This window comes from Saccostrea cucullata, unplaced genomic scaffold, assembly GCF_032062105.1.
Source record: "Saccostrea cucullata isolate Sc308-1 unplaced genomic scaffold, CSIRO_AGI_Scuc_v1 ctg142, whole genome shotgun sequence".
Classification (NCBI taxonomy): Eukaryota; Metazoa; Mollusca; class Bivalvia; order Ostreida; family Ostreidae; genus Saccostrea; species Saccostrea cuccullata.
In genome coordinates this window covers 521,253-542,547 of record NW_026939327.1, presented here as the reverse complement: position 1 = coordinate 542,547, position 21,295 = coordinate 521,253, and the positions used below count along the sequence as shown (strand labels likewise).

Below are 21,295 nucleotides of genomic sequence, written 5' to 3'. Positions count from 1 at the left end.
ATTTAATTTTAATTTATAACTTACCTATACCATGGTCTACAACATTTTCCCTAACATCTGACATATATAGGCAAGTTTTGTGTTTTTCCCAATTACAAGATTTATACTACGTCAGTCTCTGAATATTCTGTATCTTCACGGTTGTTGTTTTGATAAATATAAAATACATGGTTACTGTCTTGAAATATAAGCGATATTTGGGCGAGGGTAAGAAAACGTGATAGAGGACGAGGCTTGCCGAGCCCTCTTACGTTTTCGACCCGAGCCCAAATATCGCTTATATTTCAAGTCAGTTATCATGTATTTTGTTTATCCTGCAACATATTCCAAAACTAGCTTTTTTCGACAGATTTAGGCACGTCTCTGCAGTTGAAACTATGACGCCATGGCGTAAACATTGCAATATATACATGACATCGAAATGCTTTTAGAACGTCGGAGTACATGCACGAGGCTTTATTAGGGCAGTGACCGGATAAAGCTTTGGTTTATTAGGTTACCTTTATTAGGTCAATACAAGGGGTAGTTGCAGGATAAAATTATTTACTATGATATGGATCCTTTACAGAATGTAATCAGTTGAGAAACTGGCCCTTTGAGCATCTTTGAGGGTATAATTGGTAACTTAAACTCAGATTTTCAAAACACTTGGAAGTGTTACCTGAATGTAGAGTACAGTGCCATTCCACTGTTATGATCGGTCCCTGGCATTCTTTTCCGCCATGTTGTGAAGAAGGATTAGTACATGTACGACGTTTTTCTCTTCTAGGTTTTCCGTTGAAAACTTCGCATTTAGTCCACTGAGACCAGTCCGTCCATTCACCATCAACTAAAAGAAGTTCATTTTATCACTAAAAGAGTAAATAATCCACATTTGTTATTTAAGTGTATTCATTATTTTCTGTATTACATGTAGTACCTATTAAATCATTTACAAGAGATGTTTGTAACGTATTCATATTTCTACTGTGAGAAATGTTACCCTGAAGATGGAACGCTCTCTACGAAACACAACGCATGGGGGAGTCGCCAAATAAAATCAAATGGGGTTGTTTAATGTTTTGTTTTTTAGTATAGATTTTAAAAAAGATATAACAAAAAAACTTAATTGAAAATTTTTTATAAGCAAAAAAAATATTATTTTGGTTGGTGGAAGGAGGTTTCAAATGACTTTCACATCCAGATATTATTAATATATCAATACACGAAAACATTGGTGTAGCCATAAATTGTCGCCCGGGGAAAAAATTTTAAGTAAACAATGGAAATTACTCTTTATCATCAAACCGCTTCGATATGTTGCTAAAGACATGCGTCTGAATGATTAAGACTATAGTGGAAGATTTACGGAAAGCTTATAGTCGGATCAAAATCGAACAAAAAAGATACACTTTTAAACTTTATCAATTTCTTGAGTAACTGTTGGCTGCATAAAATATCAATTAAAATCAGACGCATGGATCACCTATCACCAAAAATATTTTTGACTTAATGAATATAAAACACAAACTTTGTAACGCACGTTTTTACGCGATATGTAAAATTTAATGTTCTAAAAATAGGGGGGGGGGCTGTCGTTTTTTCGATATTAAATGATAAGCAACTTTACAAATTAAAGATGAAAAACACATATATATATATATATTTAAAGATGTACTTCATGGAAGTAAGCATATATACAAGTAAGCATATTTTGTATATCGTAATCTATAACAGGTTAGAACATTCTGATGAATATTTTTTAATGTATAGTTAACCTTCAATTTTGAATAAATTCTCCCAACTCAATCCACACACATCAAAACTTAAATTTATATGAATAGAGCAGCCCGGTCCTTTGGGCTGCTATAACCATGATTTCACTATAATGCTACAACAAAAAGTCGGGGTGCGGAGAAGGCCAGTCTTTTGATGACATTTTCAATATTAAAAGTTCATTTTGGAAAAGTGGGAATGGGGAAGAGGCAAACTCCCTCATAGAACGTGCCTGTTTCGTGAAATATAGTTTTTGTTATTCCGGAGAAGGGTTAGGGTCTGCATCTCTTATGATATTAAGAGCTATTAAAATTCACAATGAAAAATAACAGTTATTGACAGGGTAAGGGGCAGCATATGATTTGTTGAGCCTGAAAGTGAAGATGTTGCGCAAGGCCGCAGACCAAGGGCAACATTTTCACCTCCAGGTTGAAAGAATCATATGTTGCACGAATTTAAATCTATACTGTTTTTGATACTTCATTTAAGATTAAATCAATACACACTGTATAATTCATTACTTTATATGGAAAAGGTTTGCTTGGTCAGTAAATATAAAACAATGGCAGAGCAAAAAAAGTGTTATTTATTGCCTGACGTCACGGCGTAGGCACTACTAAGGACCAATATTTCCTAGGTGCGAAACTAAGAGGTCACAGTTAGCCAGCAAAATTTTGTGCATGCTGATTATCATCGGATTTTGTTAAATGCGTTTCAGCAATAACAGTTAGCAGAAAAATCATCATATTGCTGATACAATACATTGGTGTATTTATTTCCTTTAGCTTTTTGCTAGCAGTTATTTATTTCATGCGAGTTCTCATACGGACATGTCCGTTTGACCTTTTTTCTGCATTTCTATACTACTGGATTAGTCCATTTGTCTTCTGTGTAAGGGGTGACACATTTCGCGCCAAAATATCACGTGTAAGTTTTTGCACCCTTTTCCTGGACTCTTCCATTGAATGGAAATGAAAACTGCATGAATGATATAAAGTATGTTCTCTTTTGTCGGAATCATGGTCGAGCTTTGGAAAAAAAACATATCGGTGATATTGTGAAGTGAGTTAGAAGTTACATCATTTATTTAAAGTAATAAAAACGAAACGAACAAAAACCTCTTAAGAAGATGCACTGGCCAAATACATGTATACGTCTGATCATAACCCCCCTCCCCCTCCAGGGGGTTTCCTCCTACAAAAACAGAGTATAGACATGAAAGTGTCCTTTCATATTTCAGGATTGAGAAAGTTTATTACTTTTTTGCTCGTACAAATATTTTTGATGTGTACCCCTTATCCCTGGGAAAAACTTCCTGAGTCCGTGCCAATTCATATATCGCCGTCAAGTTTGTTGGGTCATTTAAGCATATAGGGCTTTATTTATCCTACGTTTCCAACAATCTTTGTTGCTCTGGCATACCCAAAGAAACTAGTAAACATATTCTGGATGTCAGTTATAACCGTTACGATTCCCAATTTCTTGTAGTTATCATATTTTCAGGTGTCTTCCTCAAAGCCTATGCTGTATGCAGTTGAATCTAATTTATGTAACCTTTACATATAGCCATGCTTTCAAGCATTAATCAATTACATTAGTTTATTCCCTTTTTTACTTCATCCTCTAAAACCATTTTTAGACTCGCAGAGTGAGGTGTTCCTCTTTACGTCGCGGGTTCGAATCTACAGCGGGACATGTACATGATTTCATTTTTTATTTGAGATACAAACAATACTATACGATTTATTTAAAATGTGTTCTTTTTCCATTGCTCTGATGAGTATCATACAACTTAAAATGAATGTATGATGTTTTGTGCAACATCTTCATAATTTACTCTAGTGAAACAATTTAACCCTCCCCCCCTCAATGTAAACGTTTATAACTTATCATGCTTAGAGGTTCTATAAATATTGATGGCATTAATCAGGCAAGCTTTTTGAAAAACTGTTACATTAATATGTCAAGAATTATTTATGCAAAGCATATTTTTCCTTTTTCTCTGTCTTTTAAAAAGCTCCTGCAGCTCTTAATTTCGGCTATTTCCGTGTCCCTGATATTTAACGAAAATTAATTGCTTGTGTAGTAGCATTGATGTCTAACAATTTTTATGTTGGACTGGCATGTCTGTCAACAATGTAATTGTTAGTAATAAACATTTTTTTGTTGGATCCCGCCCCTGATGTTTGTGCGGTCCGTGTTTGCTCTGCACCTATTTTGTATTGTTTAATGGATTTTTGACCTTGAATAATTTTCGTTATCTTCATATGTAATCACTGGACTTTTTATTAGTAAGAAGTATATAGAAAGATATTTATTAGGGTATAACAATCAGATATAGGACCCATTTTCTGAAATTATTCTGTAGAAAAGTTGATCTATATAATAAATGAAAGAAAGTGGTCTTTTTATAACCAGAAGTCGAGACTGTACCTCTACTGGTTTCTACTTATTGCAAAGGAAGGGAAAAGTAGCAGTTTGGACTTGACACTTTACAACAGCAATAAATAGAATAAGGATGCTTGATTAAGTTTCTTTTTGTGGCAAGATTGCAACAATATTACAACTGTAGGAGTGACTTTTATTAAAATTTTACAGATTTTCAGTTTTAACTATAATGCCGGATGGCAACATCATTCATCAAAAAAAATAATAATAATAAAGACAATTATGTATCTCAGTGTAGTCTACTTGCCACATTATATTATAATCAGAATAAAACTACAATTGAGGTATCACAGAAGTATTTCACAGAAATTCCTATTCTTAGTTATCAGGGCAACACCATTCATAGAATTCAAAAACTGATATACAGAATTATGTATCTTAGCGTAGTCTACTATGTGTGCCAAGTTATATTGAAATCAGACGAAAACTGAAGGAAGGAAAGCATTTATTTACACAGCGACGGACACAGTTTTGTATTATTTGAGATGTAATGAGTGAAGATTATACTACTAATTGTGACGGTCTAATAATTCTTTTAAAACAACTCGCATTTTGAAAATATAAATATTAATAGCTACATTGTTTCTATTTTACCAATATAATATGTGATGTAATGAACCTAAAAATGCATGGTGCCTAAAATTAGATTAAATTTAATAAAGTTAATGCATTGTAAATGAATGGAACTCTTAATGTTGCATCATTTCATGACAAATGTAATTTTTGTTTGAAATTATATCTGGATGGTTTTCTGTTGTTGTTTTTAATGAAGAATCATAAAGCAGTCAGGAGTGGAACAAAATTATTTCATGTCACCTAAGTGGTTTGTACTCTTTTGAAACCAAAAAAAAAAGCGAATCAAAATTTTAAATACAATATGCTGTTATAAATCGCAGAAAAACTACGCACAATGCCATATATCTGATGAGAAAGATTGTGAAATTCCAAGCTTCTGAGACAAGAGTTAGCTTGTGAGGATGTAGAGCTATTATGTTTGAGCATAGGATTTTTTAATTGTTCTTTAGGAGTATTTATTCCTCATATTTAACATTAATGATTTTCAATCAGTTCAATGAAATATGTGAAGACAAAAACAGTAATCAAGCTCTTCTGTTATTAAACATTACAAAATAAGAGCGGAGCAAACGCGGACCTCCAAAACACCAGAGGTTGGATCAGTTGCCATGGAAGTGCAATCTGCATCAATAATCATTTAAATTTATTTAATTTTAATGTAAAGCAGATGTAACATAAGTCTTATTTATGGAAGGCAAAATAATATAGTTGAAAATAAAATTTGCATTTAGAATCAAAATACTGAGTATCTGCTTCATCAACTTTAGTTGACATGTTTTTTTAAATAAATGTAAATAGTGCATTTCATTTGAATTAAATACTCTGAATATTTAAATTAAGATGTACAACAAAATATGGAACGCCGTAACTGCCTTATGTGGAGAACTTTCATTATATGCTGGTACTTTGTCATTATATGATGGTACTTTATCATCATATGCTGGTTCTCTGTCATAATATGATGGTATTTTGTCACAATTTTGCGCCATTTTTTCCCTTAAACTAGTTTACTAGTTAACGGTATCCCGATCCCGATGTTATACCTATTCAAAAATTATCTTCATATAATGTTGAAGTATCATCATATAATGACAAAGTACCAGCATATAATGACAAAGCACCATCATATAATGACAAAATACCATCATATAATGACAAAGTACCAGCATATAATGACAAAGTACCATCATATAATGACAAAATACCATCATATAATGACAATGTGCCATATATAATGACAAAATACCATCATACAATGACAAAGTACCATCATATAATGACAAAGTACCATCATATAATGACAAAGTACCAACATATAATGACAAAGTACCAGTATATAACAAAAGTTCTCCACATAAGGCAGTTACGGCGTTCCATAACAAAACAAGCCCAAACCAACCCAATATCAACCCCCTTAAAACAGTTAACTACTTAAAACACTTTTTAAAAAATACATACGTTTTTAAACTTATGAAAAAGAAATAGGAGATAACGAACAGTATTCAAACTCCAAAGTCCATTAAACAATACAAAATAGGAGCAGAGCAAACGCGGACCTCCATAACATCAGAGGTGGGATCAGGTGTCTAGGAGGCACTTTAAAAACTTTGATTAACAATAATTAAAATTCTAAACTTTCATGTAAAAATTCGATAATTTTTTTTTTTTTGCATATTTAATCTACTCCTCTAAAACTTCGGAACTGTGATTTACTGAAGAAAAAATGTGATTTACTTTATTTTAAAAACGTTAAAACTTTAATAAGTTACAGCAAAAACGTAGGAACTTAGATTTAAATTTTGCACATAAAATGTTTTGAACTTTGCTTTTCTAGAGTAAAAACTTACTAGGAGCTTTGATTTACACTTATGGAAAACTTTGAAACTTTGATGAATAATAGTGAAAACTTTGAAACTTAGATTTATATAGAAAAAAAACCCATTAAACGTTGTGCTACTAAAGAGTAAGAAACTTTGATTTTCGTAATTGAAAAACTTGGAACTTTTTGTTTTATTTATTTAAAAAACTTTGAAACTTTGATTAATGAAAAAGTGAAAACTTTGGAACTTAAATTTATATAGTATTTTAAAAACTTGGAACTTTTTGTTTTATTTTTGGAACTTTAAAAAAAACTTTGAAACTTTGATTACATGAAAAAGTGAAAACTTTGATTTAAATTTATATAAAAATGTTTTTTAACTATAATAAAACCTTCGGAACTTTGATTTATATAGTAAATAATGATTAACTATAATTAACTATAATGGTATTTTTTGCTATGTTTTCCCGACTACCAGACTTATATTTTGTCGATCTCTGATCAACTTGTTTCTCCTTGTTTGTTATTTTGATAATATTATTTACTATGATGTGTATCCTGTATAGAATGTTGTAATCAGGTCAGAGTTTAGCATCTGGAGCATCTTATAATGTTTAAAGATTTAATTGTTGACCTATAAGTCAGATTTTCAAAAGCCATACAAGTTTTACCTGGTGGAGTACACTCTTCTTTTTCATAGTCCATCCCCTTGCAGTCTTTTCCGCCATGTTGTGGAGAAGGATTGGTACATGAGCGAGATTTTTTTCTTGTACCCTGTCCGTCCTTTATGGCATGACATTTACTCCACTGAGACCATTCTGTCCATCCACCATCAACTAAAGATTTTTTTTTTTGTTACTTAACAAGTAAATACTCAATGTTTATTATATAAAAATATTCATTATTTTCATTACTAAATGTAGTAACAATTGAGTAAGTTCCAGGATATGTTTGGAATGAATTCATATATCCACTGTGTTACACTGAAGATCAAATGATCTCTACATGTATATGAAATATATGTAAATAACCAGTAGCACCCCAGCCCAAAAGCCAAAAAACAATAAAAATAAGAACAAAGTAAACATAGACCCTGAAAGTGTCAGAGATGAGATCAGGTGACATCGAGAAGTGAACACCCCTGCCCACAGGTCATTCAAATGGTGTGCATCTTGCCATGGTAGGGAAGATAATGTAAAAATCCGTCGATAAATGGTATATACTAGTAAAAATAGTCTTTTAATTAGTATGAGAAACGTCAGACAGCATTTGCTTTCATGATAATTTGTATTTTCAGGCAAGGTCATTATATCGACCAAAGAAAAGATGACGTTAAACGAAACTGCTGATATTTTTGTTTCATCAACTGTTTTGTTAGTAATTTACCTCGTTTCGAAATTGTGCATACGTAGAGCCTGCTTGCGGGTATCGAATCCACTGAGAAATAAAAAAAAACCAGTATGCAGCTAATGAAAGTATATTGATTCATAAGGAAGGGAAGATAACGATTGGAAAAATAAAGTTGTCATGTTTATCATAAAGCAGAGTGTAATTATACATTTCGAGGTGGTCACGAATTGGAGGGCCTCTCCATACCTCAAACTCAGTGAAAATTAAACTAAGGGATTTCACAGTAAATTAATCAGATCTATGAAAGCAGCTACGTATCTATGATACGTCTCCTTGTCACAGCATTTTTATAAATGATATATACCTGCTGTTGACGCCAGACTTACGGATATTGGGCTTAGTTACCAGTAGGCTCAATGAAGTCTTTTTCATCCTTTTAACAAATGTTTTCAAGTATGGACTGTAAATCAGTGAACATATGTACCAAAGGTTCTTATTGCCATTGCCATTAAAAGGCAGTATATTGATGCCTCATCTCCCTCACCATGACCCAGTCAGCCAATAAAATTGTAATCAGTACCATGATTATTCTGTTTTTGTATACAATAATACAACTGGTAGTCTCTGCTTCTAAGATTATTTCATCTTTGATAATGGCCATGTTAAATTGTAAAAAAAAAATTGATGAGATTACATGTAACTCTAGAAAAATGAAAATGTGCACAATATATGTTGCTATAAGATCAAAATAGACAATAATAATTGTATGGAGATTATACTTGGCATACTCCTTAAGTATTCTTTTGAGTACTAAAGCACCATTGCTTTATGTTCGGCGAAAGTGATGGTAAGAAGATAACAATGAAATGAATAGGCAAGTTTCGTGTTTTGTTTTTTTTTCGAATACCAAACGTAATTTGTCGATCTCTGATCATCCTGTTTCTCCCCGTTAACCTTGTTGTTTTCATAAAATTATTTACTATGATATAGATCCTTTGCAGAATATTGTAATCAGGTGAGAAATTGGGCCCTTGAACATTTTGTTATGTTTGAAAAATTTATTGGTCATTTTTAACTCAGATTTTTTAAAACTATAGAAGTGTTACCTGAAGGTGGAGTACAAATTTCCTTTTTAGAGGTTTTTCCCTCGCAATCTTTTCCGCCATGCTTTGGAATAGGATTGGTACATGTGCGAGTTTGTTTTCTTCCACCATATCCATCAATGACATTACCGCATTTACTCCATTGAGACCATTCTGTCCATCCACCATCAACTAAAAGAGATTGATATCACTAAACAATTAAATACTGAATATTCTTTGTATCTTTATCTGAATTTATTTTTTTTATTTTCATCATTACAAAGTAACACAGGTACGAGGGTTGTCCGTAAAGTTCGTGGACAAGCTTGGAATTAAATAAAAGTTGCGTCATTGATATTTATTGTTAGCATATTTCCAATCCTTTACTAAATGTGAACTAAGAAATGTAAAATCTGATTCAATTTCAAATGTTTAAATACAAGTATGACTTCATAATTAGACTAGGAATGGAGACCCGGAGCATCGCAAAATTTTAATTAAAAATTTATTTATCACTTTATGAATTTTATTTGTATTTTATAAAATTCTGCAGAAATCTATATGACTTTTACATTATGAGGTTGACAGAATTTATCACTTCAAACCTACAAAATTTGAACATTCAAAGTTGTAAAATGACCGAGCAATCAAAGTTAGAACATCGAAATTGTTCAAAAAAAAGGGACGTTTTCGGAATAGGTGGAGCACTGAGCAGTTACAAAATTTTGCGTAGACATCGGATAAACACCTACAGAGACCAATACATTTTGTAAATAATCGGGAAAACATAGTAAAAGAAGCCGTTTATTAATATTTAAGTGGCATATAATATTTTCGGACGGAAGGAACAGTTTACAGGATGACATGCGCGAAGGAGGACCATCATTCCGAGATAGCAGTCCTGTAAAATATGAACTTCCTAACGTGACTTTACCGTATTTCCATAAATAAAATCGTTTTTACGGAGGTTGGAAGTTGGAGGATTGCAGGATATGAGACAGGCATTAGTATTGTTAAATATTATTTTACGTATGAAACCTGAACATTTTATGCACATGTTTATGACTGGTTAAAGCAACAAACAAGAAATGTATTGAGTTAAACAGTGACTATATTTGAATCAAATAAAATACATGTATGTCAATATGCATATAAAGATTTGATTGCTTATTCTTTATTATGTGTATAGAAGATTCTTTTTATATGGAATATTTATCACACTGTAATGATGATTTTATAACCTCATAATTTTTTCATTTCACATGCTGAATACTATCATTTAGTAAAAAAAAAAAAAGAAAAGTATTTAAAAAAAAAAAAAAAAAAGAAAAGTATTTTAAAAAAAAAAAAAAAAAAGGATCGACCGAGATTCGATACCGGGACCTCTCACAGGTGACGCGAGAGACATACGGAATCGCTTTAGTTGATATTAAGTATATGCAGAACTGAAGTCATTCATGTTCGGTATTCTCAAAATTTTACACAATCCATGGTGTTTGATTTATTTAGCCTTTGTTATACAGTTCTAATAGATGTAATAAGAACATAAAGTCCGCCGAGAACCTGTTTTATACGCAATAACTCTCGAAATACCCCTGTGCTAAAAATAGCGACATGTAATACTATAAATACTAATAAAACAAACGGGGCGGGGTACTTTGAGAGGGGTGAGAGAGGTCCTAGGGAGTTTTGGTATAAAATTACATTGCATAAGCTCAAAATCTTCTTGAAATATCGCCCGGAAATGATAGTGTTACACACAGACAGAATGTATAAATTTACGACCTTGAACTTTGACCTTTTGACCTCAAAATCAATAGGGGTCTTCATTAGGCCACAGGGAGTTGTTATGTAAAATTTCATTGTGATAGCTCAAATGGTTCTAGAGATATCGTGTGGAAACGAAAGTGTTATAACAGACAGACTTTGCTTATTTATGACCTTGACCTTTGATCTTTTGACCTCAAAATCAACAGGGATCTTCTTTAGTCCATAGGGAGTTACTATGCTAAATTTCATTGCAAAAGCTCAAAGGGTTCTCGAGATATCGTGTGGAAACGAAAGCTTTACAGACAGACAGAAAGACGGACGAAGGGACGGACGTACACCCAAATTGATATCCCCCACTTTATAAGCGGGGGACAAAAAGTTACATGTACTCGTATAATGCTTTTGACGTCGGGTAACGTCAAGAATTTTCATTTTAGTGCTACGGGTATGAGTGTCTGTCTTTTTTAATCTGATAAAATATAACTATTTAAGCTTTATATTCGTTGAAAACTTGCATGTTAATAAAACGAAACATGAATTTAATGAAAATAATAGTTTCATATATTATATCAATGTTTGTCAGTAATTATCAATGTTGTCCACGAACTTTACGTACAACCCTCGTAAAACAAGGCACTTCTTTATGAAAAGTGATCAAATTCATAATATTCAAATTAGATTTCTTATTTAAAATCACCCTCAAGTGATTAAAAAAAATATAAATGTTACAACATATCATTTGTAAATTTTATAATATTCTCGGCTAGGACTACTTGTCAATGATGCATATTTTAAAACCATCTCATACATATTTTCCAAAACACGATCTTCCCATGTTTACAATAACTTCTTTTTCCTTATCTTTTTTTCCTTAAATTTCATGGTTTAATCTATTGCTTTAAATAGATTTTCAATTGCGTATTGAAATTAACGGACTTGTCACCTTTTGTTGATTTTTCGCACAAGGAAGGCAATTTCTTTGAGCAATCTTGTGGATAAGTGTTGGGATAAAGTGTTCCGTCTTCCTTCACTTTAACTGCTACGCAGTGAATATGTTCTGGGTTACTGCTGACCCAGTTACGAAATATTTTTGGGCTCATTTTGGCACCTGAACAAAAAATATATACATATCAAACATAAAAATGAAACGTACTATAATACTTTCATGGTCTTTTCATTTAAAACTGTTGATTAATTTCACTTTTCTGTCTTTTGGCGGACTTTTTAATAATATGAGGGATCACGTTTTACCAGGGAAGGGTTTCAAATAAATACGTAAAGGTACCCTCGGAACCATCAAGCAGCGAGGGATCTTAAGCTTAACGTGAAAGGTGCTAGCGACAGGGGGTCCCTCTGTTTAACATCTCATCCGAGAAACCCACAACTTTCATTTAATTAACAGTACCGAGGATGTGTCCAAAGACCTGCTGCTATCTATATTTTACCGACTTAGATTTGTCCCGACCAAAGCTTGATTTCAAGACCTTCCAGTCATGTGAACTGCTCCAGAAAGATAGATAAAATCCGAGAATGTTTGAGGTTTTTTTTGAAATGTAAATTTTGACTATAAACTAAAGTGAGCTATAAGGTCAAAAATTTAAATAGATTTGTAAACGTAAATTTATATCAATTGAAAAGATAACACTGTGATAAAATTTAAAGCCATTTAAGAAAACAGTCAAATGCCGAAAAATATAAGCCATGGGCCATGGTCCAACTTCTTTGTATAAGAAAAACATAAAGAAATTTTTTTTAAATCAAATGACTTTCCTGCGTAAAAGAAGAATTTAAATCATTGCGTGATGTTAATGCATTAATTAATCTACCGGGACTTCTCCAGATTTCGCGGCTTTGTCTGTAAAATCCTGTCCAAAATGCACGATATTTGACAGAATCAGTCAAGCCTGTATAATAACCAACTACGTCTGTCTTCAAAGTACCACACTGTCTAACAGCTTCAGTCCAGGTCACCTCTGCAGTTGATACTCGGCCATCTAAAATACAATCACAATGAGGAACTCAGTTCACAGCAAAAAAGTCCGTCTTACTCGTGGAAAGCCATTTGGTTTGTACAGTTTAAGCTAGTAAGAATATTGTTTTGAGTTCAAGAAAAATGTACAAAAAACGGTAATCTTACAACCAAGCTCTGTGATAAACGTGATGACTTTATATTTTCTTACGTCAACTTCCCTTACTTATGCAGCAATATACCTTCATCATCTGCACAAAAAGTTTATGTATCTCAGTTGATTCGATAAGCAAGAGCATGCTCCACGTATGAACAAATTCTACGAGTTAATTATTGACAAGCAAGTTGATGAAACAAGAATATCAGCAGTCTCGTTTAAAGTCATCATTTCGTAAGTTCTCTGGTCGATTCAATGACCTTCTCAGCAAATACAATTTATCATTAAGTCAAATGCTTACTGACGTTTTTCATGTTAATTGTTAGTCCATTATTTACTAAGTATGCACTGAATTGACCACGGATTTTTCCGTTATTTCTCGATCATGACAAAGAGCACACGGCGGGTGTGGTCGGTAGGTGATGCTCATTCCTCCATGTCGTGTGATCCCACCTCTAATGTTTTGGAGGTCCGTGTTTGCTCTGCTCATATTTTGTATAGTTTTATGGACTTTTTATGTTGAATGCTGCTCATTATTTCCATATGTTTCATTCTATTTACATTTATTTTATGATAGAAATTATAATAATGGAATTTTTTTTTTCTTACTTGCACACATGTACCCAATTCTGTTCAGACAGGAAGAAAACTGATGCTGTATCGGAAGTGATCCTAGATATCTCACAGCTGCGCAATTACCAAAATCAGGCGCTGAAAAAGAGAAATAAGAATATTTTGATCACTTTATTGTATTAACTTATTTTGGTGCATCATTAAATCAAGTCTTATAGTGCGATTTATTCAGTTTATATTCAAGTCAATTATGATGTTTATGACACCGAATAAGGGACACTTGACTTCGAATAAACTTAAGGTCAATAAAAAAATAGCACGTATTACATTGTGTAACTTATCTTATATTACATTATTAAATTCGAGAGTTGATCCAAAAGTAATATCACAACTTCTATAAATTTGTAACAAGTCGAAGTAAAACATCAAAGTTAAAAATGATGGAAGCTAAATTTATTTCAAATCAGACCTGAAAATTTCAATTCAACATGTTTTATACTTTTAAAAATATTTTTTATACAAAGTGCGATTTTGGTAGTCGTCGCACCTAAATAGCGTCATACAATAGATACACGCCGTCATACACTCAAACGTTTTTTTTTCAATAACATATATTTGAGATTCACGAACACGTTTACAAATTTTCTTTTTTTTTTTTTGAAAGAATTCTTGGTACCCATCGTACACTTACCCTTTTCATAATTAAGCCTTATGTCAAAATTCTTTGAACAGTACAATGTTAATTAGAGTTATATATCTAAATACATATTTTGGTATATCGTATTTGACAATATTACGCCAAATATAAAAGATATGGACACTGTGACATTACTTTTAGATCAATCCTAGTAATTCATTTTAAATATCAAATAAACATGCCCCGCAAACTTAAGTTTTACCGTATGTCGAAGGACTGTTTTTAATGTGTTGATACACCACCACACTTTCGGCATTTGGTGCACCAAACAGTTCACCGGGGTACTCTGGCAAAGTCTCATAAAAGCACTGTTCCTTTTTCTTGCGGAATTTCTGTACATCTTTATAACAGTAACATGTTGTTTTCTATTAAAAAAAATTCCATATACCTGATGGATATGTATAATTATATAAAATATGACATTAAAAAAGATAGCTTTTTTCGAGATTGGTTATTTTCCACAAAATTCTGAAAAAAGTCTGATAAAAATGAGTAAAATTAGAATAATTATTGAAAACTTTTTATTAATACCAAATCTAAAGTTGAATCAAAGATTGATCAAAACAAAAATGCATGATTTGTAATTGAGAGTCGTTGTGATTTACTACATATTTACTCCTCCCATAACAACAGGGGCCATGGAACTGAGTTCAATATATTAATCTGCATCAATATCAGAAAAAAAAATATCAGCATTCAGCTAGAACATGTAGAAATTGCATAATCATAGCAATAAGATGTCGTTAAATGAACTCTTCATCAAGAGAAATAATTAGAAAATAACTCGTATGTACGTGAATATTCTAGTAATACCAAATAAAAAATATCCTGAAACTTAGAAAAAAGATATCCCAATCAGGAGAAAAGATTTTCTTGTAATAACTAGAACTTCTTTCGATTCGAAATGATGGATTTTTTTTCGCTTAAGGATGGTATAATTTTTTTTTTGTAATAATGAAATATTTTCTCAAAAATATGAGACGTTGTATCATAACAGTATTGTTTTTCTAATGACGTGATCTGATGTCGCCGACAGAGGTTACTGTGTTTGCTGTAGAGTTAAGGAGTAAGAAGCTAATTCTGTACTCACGCCTTTGAATCCCACTGTGGAATGTGAAGACCGATCCTTATAATGAGACCTACATGTATTAACCTACTAAAAGATTTCACTGCTCAAAGGCAATAATAAGTGCAGGTCTTAATTTGCATCCATCAATCGGCAAGTGGTGGCGACTTAATATGAATGAATTTTTTGGAAAGGCCATTAAACAAACAAAAATAAAAGATATTTTCTCTAAATTACAAAATCACATTTTTGTATAAAGAGATCATTCCTTGTAATTTTATCACTATTATGAACGTATAACATTCCTAGCTATAAAAGTTATGCACATTTTGCATTTAAGTAAAATATACTCGAAATTTCCTACTGCAAAAAATCACTATTACAAATTGTATAGAGAATATACCAAATCAAGAAAATATAAATGTCGCCAATACAAACAATGTTTATTAAAACAACTAGAAATGTTACACGATGAAAACCCTAAATCTTACTAGAATCTAATAGATAAGCTTCAAGGATTAGAGAAAAATAACGGTACTGAGGCAATTGACTCTTCAATATGAGTCTCCCATTTTAAAGACCTAAACAAATCTAAACCAAACTTTAACCATCGTTTGACACATTTAGATAGCATTCTCAATGAATTAGAAAAAGAAACATGTTTTAATGAATTAGATAGACAGATATTCTTATCAGAAATCTCAAATGCTATTGGAAAAATAAAAGTTGGAAAAGCTCCAAGGTTGTTTCTAACCACATGATCAAGAACGGTCAAACTGCCCTGTTGCCCTGCTTTTACAAAATTTTTAACAACTGCCTCACTATTGGCCACTATCCTAAATCATGGGCCTTGGGCTACATTACTCCTATCCATAAAATCTGTTATCCAAATAACTACAGAGGCATGATACTTACGAATGCTATTGATAAAATGTTTCATAAAATACTTGACATTGTATTAGATAAATTTCTTACAAAACATTATATAATTAGTGAATTTCAAATAGGATTCACTCGAAGAGCAAGGACATCAGATCATATGTTCATGCTTAAGACATTATTGATAAATACTGTAAAACCAAAGAGGACCGAGTGTATACATGTTTTGTTGACTTTCAAAAAGCATTTGACACAGTTATCCACACAGGAATCAAAATTAAACTGCTTAGAATAGGGGTAGGAACAAAATTTTATGAGGTTATTAAGACAATGTATGCACTAAGCGAATCTTGTGTCCGTCTGGATAGTAATATCACAGATTTTTTCCAAATAAGAGTGGGTGTAAATCAAGGTGATAATCTCAATCCTAAATTATTTAAAATATTTATTAATGATCTCCCAGAGTATCTTAACTCAACTCTTGATCCTGTTATTTAACATTCGCACCCCCTTCATTGTTTGATGTATGCTGATGACATTGTTTTATTGTCATCCTCAGCTAATGGTTATCAGCAAAAATTAAATATCTTACAGAGATACTGCAAGGACTGGTGTTTAAATATTAATACTTCAAAAACAAAGATCCTCATTTTAATAAAGCAGGCAGGTTATTAAAATGAAAATTCTTCTTTGCTGATGTTGAACTTGAGTGTGTGTCCAACTACAAATACCTTGGGTCTCATTCTGCACCTCTGGTTCATTTTTCCTTTCACAAAAACAACTATCAAAAAGCTGTAAAAGCATTTTTTAAACTCAACAACGACATAATCTCATTAAAAAACCTGATATTGAAACCATTATTCATATATTTGACCACACCATCAAACCAATACTGTTATACTCCTTTGAAATCTGGGGTTGCTTTAATCCATTTACTAAGAAATTCACATATTCTAGCTGTACCATAGACAGAGTTTATTCCCTTTATTATATGAAAAACTCCATATTAAATTCTGTAAATCAATTCAATCGACAACAAATTTTGTTGTATTGCCTGAATCGGAAAGGTTTCCCCTGCACTTTGACGTATTAAAAAGCATGCTAAGTTACTGGCACAAACTAGAAAATTTTGGCCAATCATTCACTTAATTGCATAATGCATTCTCTGAATCGAATTTACTTTTTCAGCAAAACACATCTTCATGGTATGGCTCAATCAAGTTTTTTCCTTTCTAATATCATTGAAATTAAAGATGTGTCTTCAATAAAAACATATAAAATTAAAACTGACATTAGGAACTAAGTAAACACTACATTAAAGAATGGCATTTTCATCTCGGACTAAACTCTGACAAAAATTAAGAATCTACTGCACCTTTAAACAAAATTTTAGCTTTGAGAACTATTTAAGATCAATTAAAAACTTTGAACATAGAAGAAATCTAATACGCTTTCGAATATCAGCCTATAGACTCCAAATTGAAAAGGGGCGATATCGAAATGTTCCTCGACATGAACTGTTTTGTCAAAGATGTAACAACAATTTAGTTGATGATGAAAAACATGTTTTATTCTTATGTCGTCATGTAAAATAGGAAGAAAGGGCTATTTTGTATAAGATAATTGAAAAATACTGTAAGAATTTTGATAAGATGGACAATGACCAAAAATTAATATGGTTAATGACCTATGAAAATGTTGAAATTCTTGTAAAATGATTCAGAACAATGGAATCTGATTTCTGAAGAATTCTATTTTTATGCATTACATTACAAGTTATATACTAGGATGAAATTTATGGAGATAAGGAACAGTATTCAATCTCAAAATCCATAAAACAATACAAAATAGGAGCAGAGCAAACACGTGAACATCAGAGGTGGAATCAGGTGCCATCGAGGAGTGAGCATCCCCTGAGGATCCTTTAGCTGTCTTGGCTACTTGGGGTACAAGACTGACAGTCTGTATTGTCAGACTGTTCAATAGGCACCGTCCCTTGGTGCCCCAAGTAGTCAGGCCAACAAATTAAGTTTTCCTCCTGCAAGCTGTCTTGATTGCTTGGGGTACAAGACTGAGCAAGCTGGTTTTTCAGAGTTTATTTTTTTCCAGACTGCTCAATAGGCATCGTCCCTTGGTACCCTATGCCACCAGGCCAACAAAATGTATACTTTTTGTAATAATGTTGATTAATATAGGATAACATGTACTTGTTTGCTACTATCCGTCTGGTCATTTCAGTATAAAATGTAGCTTGGTTTTTTTCTTTATATTGTATCATTATTACATTATATGCGATGCTTATATTTCATTGTGAACTATACCAGTATTTCAAATCTGAGAACTGAGAAGTGAGGATCAAGTCAATTTTGCACCTGATGCAACCATTGCCTGTTAATGTTGTTATAATCATGATTATATTGTTTGTTTGTTTTTCAATTGTATATGCCCCCTGAGGGCCCTTGATTTGTGAATTTGAAAAAATAAATAAATATAAAGAAGCGCGGTCAATATGCACCAAAGGTGTCAAATATTTGGGGTACTTGTATATTACCGATATGCCTATTTCCGTAATACCATCGAAGCCATCACAAAAATTCATGCAGCTGTATGTGCGTTTTGGTTCACGAAAAGCACTACAATCAAACTCCTTTTGTGCAGTCGCATCATAGGTCTCAAAGCAACCTTCAATTAAAAAAAAATCAAAATTTCACCCTAACACCTCTAATGGCATATTATAATTATATAATTAAATTGTTGGGTAAATGCTACATTCACCTGTAGGAGCATAATTTATGCGAGTTCTAAACAGATTTTTTATTTTGCTAATATTTACACGCATTTCTTCGAGACATTTGTCCTTTAAAAACTTCTGTATAATGAACGGTAAATTAATGATAAAAAAATTTTACTCTCATTTTTGCATTTATTTTAGCACTCATAAATGTACACATATGGAATACTACTTTCACCGAAAATAGACACATAATATTTGGAAGACATATATCTTTATTTTGAGTAGGGATACCATGTGTACATCCTATTCTCATTAAATTTTGGCCCCTCCTCACTCTTTAAAGCCCTTAAAATATACGAGACCTTACGTGGAAGTACCTTAATGCTTGGGAAAAAAGGGCATTTTTTACCTGCTTTCCAATATAAGACATAATTATATCAACAAACTCCATGCTCATAATAACAAAGAATTGATTTATAAGCATACAATGTATAATTTTATAGTTTTGCTAGGTTTTTGGCTACATGTATTCCAAGGTATTAGTGAATACATCGTATTGGACAATTGTTTTCGGTACGAGACAATGTGCGAAATAATAACAACAGCTATATAAAGTAGATTTCTCAGACATGCGCATCCTTCTATTGTACTGAGACCCTCCTATTATATATCAACTCATAATGAACAAATTCTCACTAACCAGGTTAAGTTATGCTGTCATGGGGTCTAAAAATTATACGTAAGGCGATATTCCTTATAATTTTAATGTGACGGAACTATTGAAACTATTTATTTATTCACACTTATTTCAAAGCTATCAAAAATGTTGTTCAATAAATGTAAAGTTGTGTACAAAAAAGGTCCCTAGACCGTAGTTTTGGCACATCATCCTTTATCCATAGTCATCAGATAGATCATCAAATATGTTTTTCCTTTCTTATAATTTTTGTCTAGCATTTTTTTCAAAGTTTAAAATTACTTTTAATAGAATTTTGTTTCGAGCAATTTTTTTTTTAATTTGGATTTTTTAAAAAGAAGAACAGACATTAACATAAGACATAATTATTCAAAATTAAAATACCTTTGCCACGTATCTAAATATGCACAAACTATTACCCAAAAGTTTAAACCATGGAGTCTGATGAACAGATCCTCCTATCCAGAAAAACTGATCCTGACGGAAACCGGAAGGTCGTGCTGGTACCCTGAATCGGGCAGTCCTGAGCAAATTGGTATCTTCCCAGGCGCCCAGTTGCTGACAATTTGCAGAAGACTCGTGCCAGCTTCTGGGTGTTGTGTCATAGTAGACACCTAATAACCAAAAACCGTGTTATAAAAGACCTGCCATCACAATTCTGTTTGGACAAGTTCAAATATCTTTTTTGTAATACATGCACTAAATAGAAAAAATCGTTTGGAATTATTTTAATACAAATGCATTAACATTCTTTTTTTCTTATTATATGTTTAATGTTACTGGACTTCATTTTCTAAGTAATAGTTGTGTTATATTTTCCATACGAGAACGATAAAGGTATGCTAAATTAGCATCGTTTTTTACAAACATCTAGTGTAATCTTTTTAAAGAACAAATTTGTCTTGATTTATGACACTTACCTCTATCGTCAGCTCGAACAACTGAGAGCCAAAAAACCCACAGCAAAATGCCGAGCCTATGAGACACCATAGTTATCTTCAGAGGGCCCTGTGAAAGCAGACACTCTGGGTCGAAGGAGAACAGCTTAGCGTAACGTTGTATATTTACGCTCAGCGTTCTTGATCAACATTTGTTATAGAAACACAAAATGCAGGATCTAAAGATTGCTGAATTAAGATTTGTGTGGTCTACATCCTTGTTTTTCATTCTGACAGTAAACATGGTTCGTCAATAAACATGTAAGAAGGTTAGCTATTGCGTATATTTATCTGAGATGAAAATAATTACATAGAAAACTACAGACACATCCCATGTTTGTCAATTTATAATTTTTTACCGATTTAAAACTTAGATCATTTCATGTTTCATTGTTAAATTAACATAAAATTTGTTATTGTACTAAATATGAAAAAGAATCGCCACAAGCACGATTGCATAACATCAAAACCTTGACAGATAAAGTTGTCAGTACGTTTTTAGCTCTACTGGTCAGAGACCAGAGAAGAGCTTATGCGATAGTAATGCGTCCGTCGTCCGTCCGTCTGTCTGTCCGTCTGTCTGTCTGTCTGTCTGTAAACAATTTTTCAAAATGCTACTCCTCCTACAGTTTTGGTCCGATTTCAATATAACTTGGCACACAAGTAGACTACACTAAGATACATAATTCTGTGCATTGGTTTTTGATTTCGATGAACGGTGTTGCCGTGGTTACTAAAAATAGAAATTTCTGTGAAATTCTTTCAAAATGCTACTCCTCCTACAG

The 21,295-nt window shown here is 32.4% G+C and overlaps 1 protein-coding gene across 1 annotated transcript; it reads right to left on the bottom strand.

The window, feature by feature from the left end:
* Positions 1-309: 309 nt before the first annotated feature.
* Positions 310-20,632, bottom strand: LOC134252857 (uncharacterized). Its single transcript, XM_062735402.1, has 11 exons — positions 20,493-20,632; positions 19,992-20,186; positions 18,693-18,823; positions 14,399-14,561; positions 13,536-13,637; positions 12,627-12,794; positions 11,744-11,908; positions 9,055-9,222; positions 7,270-7,434; positions 662-829; positions 310-314 (listed from the first exon to the last, which is right to left on the bottom strand). The coding sequence occupies exons 1-11, from the start codon at positions 20,560-20,562 to the stop codon at positions 310-312; spliced, it is 1,500 nt and encodes a 499-aa protein (XP_062591386.1). The 5' UTR covers positions 20,563-20,632.
* Positions 20,633-21,295: the final 663 nt, after the last annotated feature.

Coding starts and splice junctions, on each gene's coding strand:
- LOC134252857 (XM_062735402.1), bottom strand. CDS start 20,562: ATGGTGTCTCATAGGCTCGGCATTTTGCTGTGGGTTTTTTGGCTCTCA. Junction 20,187..20,492: donor TGTTCGAGCTGACGATAGAG/GTAAGTGTCATA, acceptor TTTGGTTATTAG/GTGTCTACTATGACACAACA. Junction 13,638..14,398: donor AAACAGTCCTTCGACATACG/GTAAAACTTAAG, acceptor TCTCTTTTTCAG/CGCCTGATTTTGGTAATTGC.